The sequence below is a fragment of the Propithecus coquereli genome, unplaced genomic scaffold (assembly GCF_000956105.1).
Source record: "Propithecus coquereli isolate 6110/MARCELLA unplaced genomic scaffold, Pcoq_1.0 Scaffold698, whole genome shotgun sequence".
In the NCBI taxonomy this organism is placed as follows: Eukaryota; Metazoa; Chordata; class Mammalia; order Primates; family Indriidae; genus Propithecus; species Propithecus coquereli.
In genome coordinates, this window is record NW_012153040.1 from 832,685 (window position 1) to 835,362 (window position 2,678).

The 2,678-nt window shown below is 62.9% G+C and overlaps 1 protein-coding gene across 1 annotated transcript in view; it reads right to left on the reverse strand.

The window, feature by feature from the left end:
- The window catches only part of CABIN1 (calcineurin binding protein 1), a 7,460-nt gene extending 6,328 nt beyond the window's left edge, over positions 1 to 1,132 (reverse strand). Inside the window, exon 1 of the mRNA XM_012660989.1 lies at positions 826 to 1,132. Coding sequence (XP_012516443.1) covers positions 826 to 844 — 19 coding nt within the window. The 5' untranslated portion in view covers positions 845 to 1,132. The remainder of the gene's footprint in view (positions 1 to 825) is intronic.
- Positions 1,133 to 2,678: the final 1,546 nt, after the last annotated feature.

Below are 2,678 nucleotides of genomic sequence, written 5' to 3' on the forward strand. Positions count from 1 at the left end.
ATAGCAGCTGCCAGAGCTGCAGCTGTGTCAGGACCAGCGAAGGTGACTGTGTCTTGCCCACTGCCTCTTACTCATTGGCCTTAGGGGCGCTGCCTCAGTGCTCCACCGAGGAAAGCCCCGGCCTGCCCCTGTTGGGCAGGCTGCCAATCCGGTGGGTCCTGCGTTTTAGAAGGAACAAGGGCTCCCAGCAACACAGCCAGCAAGGCTCTCTACTGCCCACACCCTCGTCCTGTTTTCTTTCACAGGTCCCAGACCTGCCCCTGCCCTCATCCTGGCTGGCTTCTGTCTTGTATACAGGAGCGTGATGGGCCCTGGGCAGATCGGCCAGCCCTGCACAGATCAGCAGGGCCTGGTGCTCAGGAACTGCTCACGGGCATCTGTGGTCAGGTGTCGGTGGCCTGGCAGTATGTTCCTGGTTAGGCCTGGTCTGGGCTAGTTTCCCCTTTTCTTACCTGAACAAGCCATAGTGTGTGTCATACCTAAGGGTTTGTGGGGAGGATACCGTGACAGTGGCCAACAGTCCCTGACACTGCTTGTTCTCTCCCTCTTCCCCATCCCCTTACACAGATGGGGAGACCGAGGCACCGAGGGTTAAGAGTGCCAAAGGATGTGCCGACCAGGGCTACCGACGCTGCCGGTGATTGGCGAGTGGCCCAGCAGCTGCCTGTCCCTGAGGGACTGACCACCTGAGCTGGAAGGAACCCCTGCCTCCTTCCTGCCTGCCCTCTCCACATAGGGAGGACTTGCTGGTGGCAAGGGCCTGGCTTGGCTCCGGCACAGCTGGGCAGGGGGGCCTCATGACACCAGGGCTGGGATGGGACTCACCTGGGCCGAAAGAGGCCATGCTGGGGGTGGCCTCGGGCCTGTGTGGCCGGGGAGGCCCAGGGTCCTTAGGTGGGTCTGGGGTGGAGGCTGACGCTGAGGGAGGGCAGGCAATGACAGCTGTGGTGGCAGCCAGTGCAGGGCGAGGCTTGGTGTGAGCATCACTGGGCCGCTGGACAGCGTCGCTCAGCACAGGGTCAGGGGCTACGGGGGCCACCGCTGCAGGAAAGAAGTTCTCTCGGCTGTCCTTGGGGTGTTTTGGGGTGGTAGGCGTGTCCCCTGAGGCCTGTGAGGGCAGAGAAGAGGTGAGGAAGGCCAGCTGGCAGCCCTGAGCCCATGCTGCCCTGCTGTGTTCAGCCCGAGACACTGCCCCACAGGATGCCCTGTGGGGTCCTGGGACTGCCAACACTGCTTCATGGCCTCACTGCCTGGCCCCCACAGTACTGACCACAGGGTCATCAGAAAGGCACCCCGCCAGGAGGCTGCGGACACCAGGACACAGAGGGACCCAGCACCCCTCCCTGGGAGGAGTGTGTCTGGCTATGACTCTAGGTATGGGGTGCAGCTCCCAATCTGGGGACAGCAGGAACAGGTGGTCAGTCTCAGAGGGCAACTTCCCAAGGGCCACTAGTGGGAGGGTCCTAAGGGAGTTGGGGGAGCCAGGGGGCCGCTGCCAGAGTCTGCTCCCTGTGCTTGATACTGTGGCCCGCGGTGCCCCCAGCTCAGCCTCTGCTGCGGCCTGACTTCAGCAGTAACCCCTGCCACAGGCCTCTGGTTCCCAGGTGGGCTGGGCCCTAGGGGCCTCCAAGTCATCCATAGTCCCCTCTGCCACAACGCCCTTTTGGGGCTCTATTCTCGTGGCCACTCCTACTGCCCACACTCAGCCCAGCCCTCCTGGGACGGGTATGTAGGCCTCCGCACCTGGACAGCCAGTCTCGAGGTGAGTGAGGCAGGGCACCTCAAGGCAGCCTTGCACAGCTGAGCTGAGGGGCCGGGCCTCAACGTGTGAACCAAGCCCCCAGCCCCAAACCCACTGTGCTGAGCAGGGCCACACCAGGGCCGAGGAGAGTCACACGCCTGCTGGCGGCACCTCAGTGCTTGGGGGACAGTTTGCTTCCACCCATGGCCCTGTCTCTTCTGACATTGCTTTGCTTGAAATGCCCTGTCCCCAGCTCCATGTGGTAAGGACGGGCCCCTGTGTGCTGTGCCATGCTGTAGTGTCTGGGAGGAGCCCATGCTGGTGCCCTGGGGCCCAACCCTGTGCTGTGGACAGCATGTCCAGTGGGAGGGTAGGGCAGGAGGACAGACCTGTCTCTCTGGGCTCTGTGGGCCCGTAGTGGTACCAGCGGTGTTGCTGCAGCCTGGGTGGCAGTGTGAGTAGACACGCCAGGGCAAGGTGAGTGCCATGTCCCTGTCCTTGCTCAGGGGTGGGCCTCAGCTGCAGGTGACAGCACTGGGCCTCTATATGTCCAAGGGCACTCTCCAGGCATGTGCTGGGCTGCCATGGCAACTGGGACATGCCTCGAGCAGAATGGACACTCCCTGAGGGGCAGGACCAGTGCGTCTGATAGCCATGGCTGCCTCCTTCCCAGTGCAAGGTCAAGGATGGCTGTGACTATCCTACTTGCCTCCCTGAGGTGGCTTCTGGCTGGGTGTGGGGGGTGTGGGTCCTGTTGGGGGGTGGGGGGTTGGGGGTGCAGGTAGGGTGGACCTGGTGGAGACCCTGAGATGGTGCCCTTCCTCCTCTACCCACACTGAGATGGACAGGGGGCAGTGGGCAGAACAGAGCAGTGTTTTGGGGTGTACGAGAAGGAGGCAAAGGGCACAGCATGGGGAGAGACAGGGAGGCAGGACTA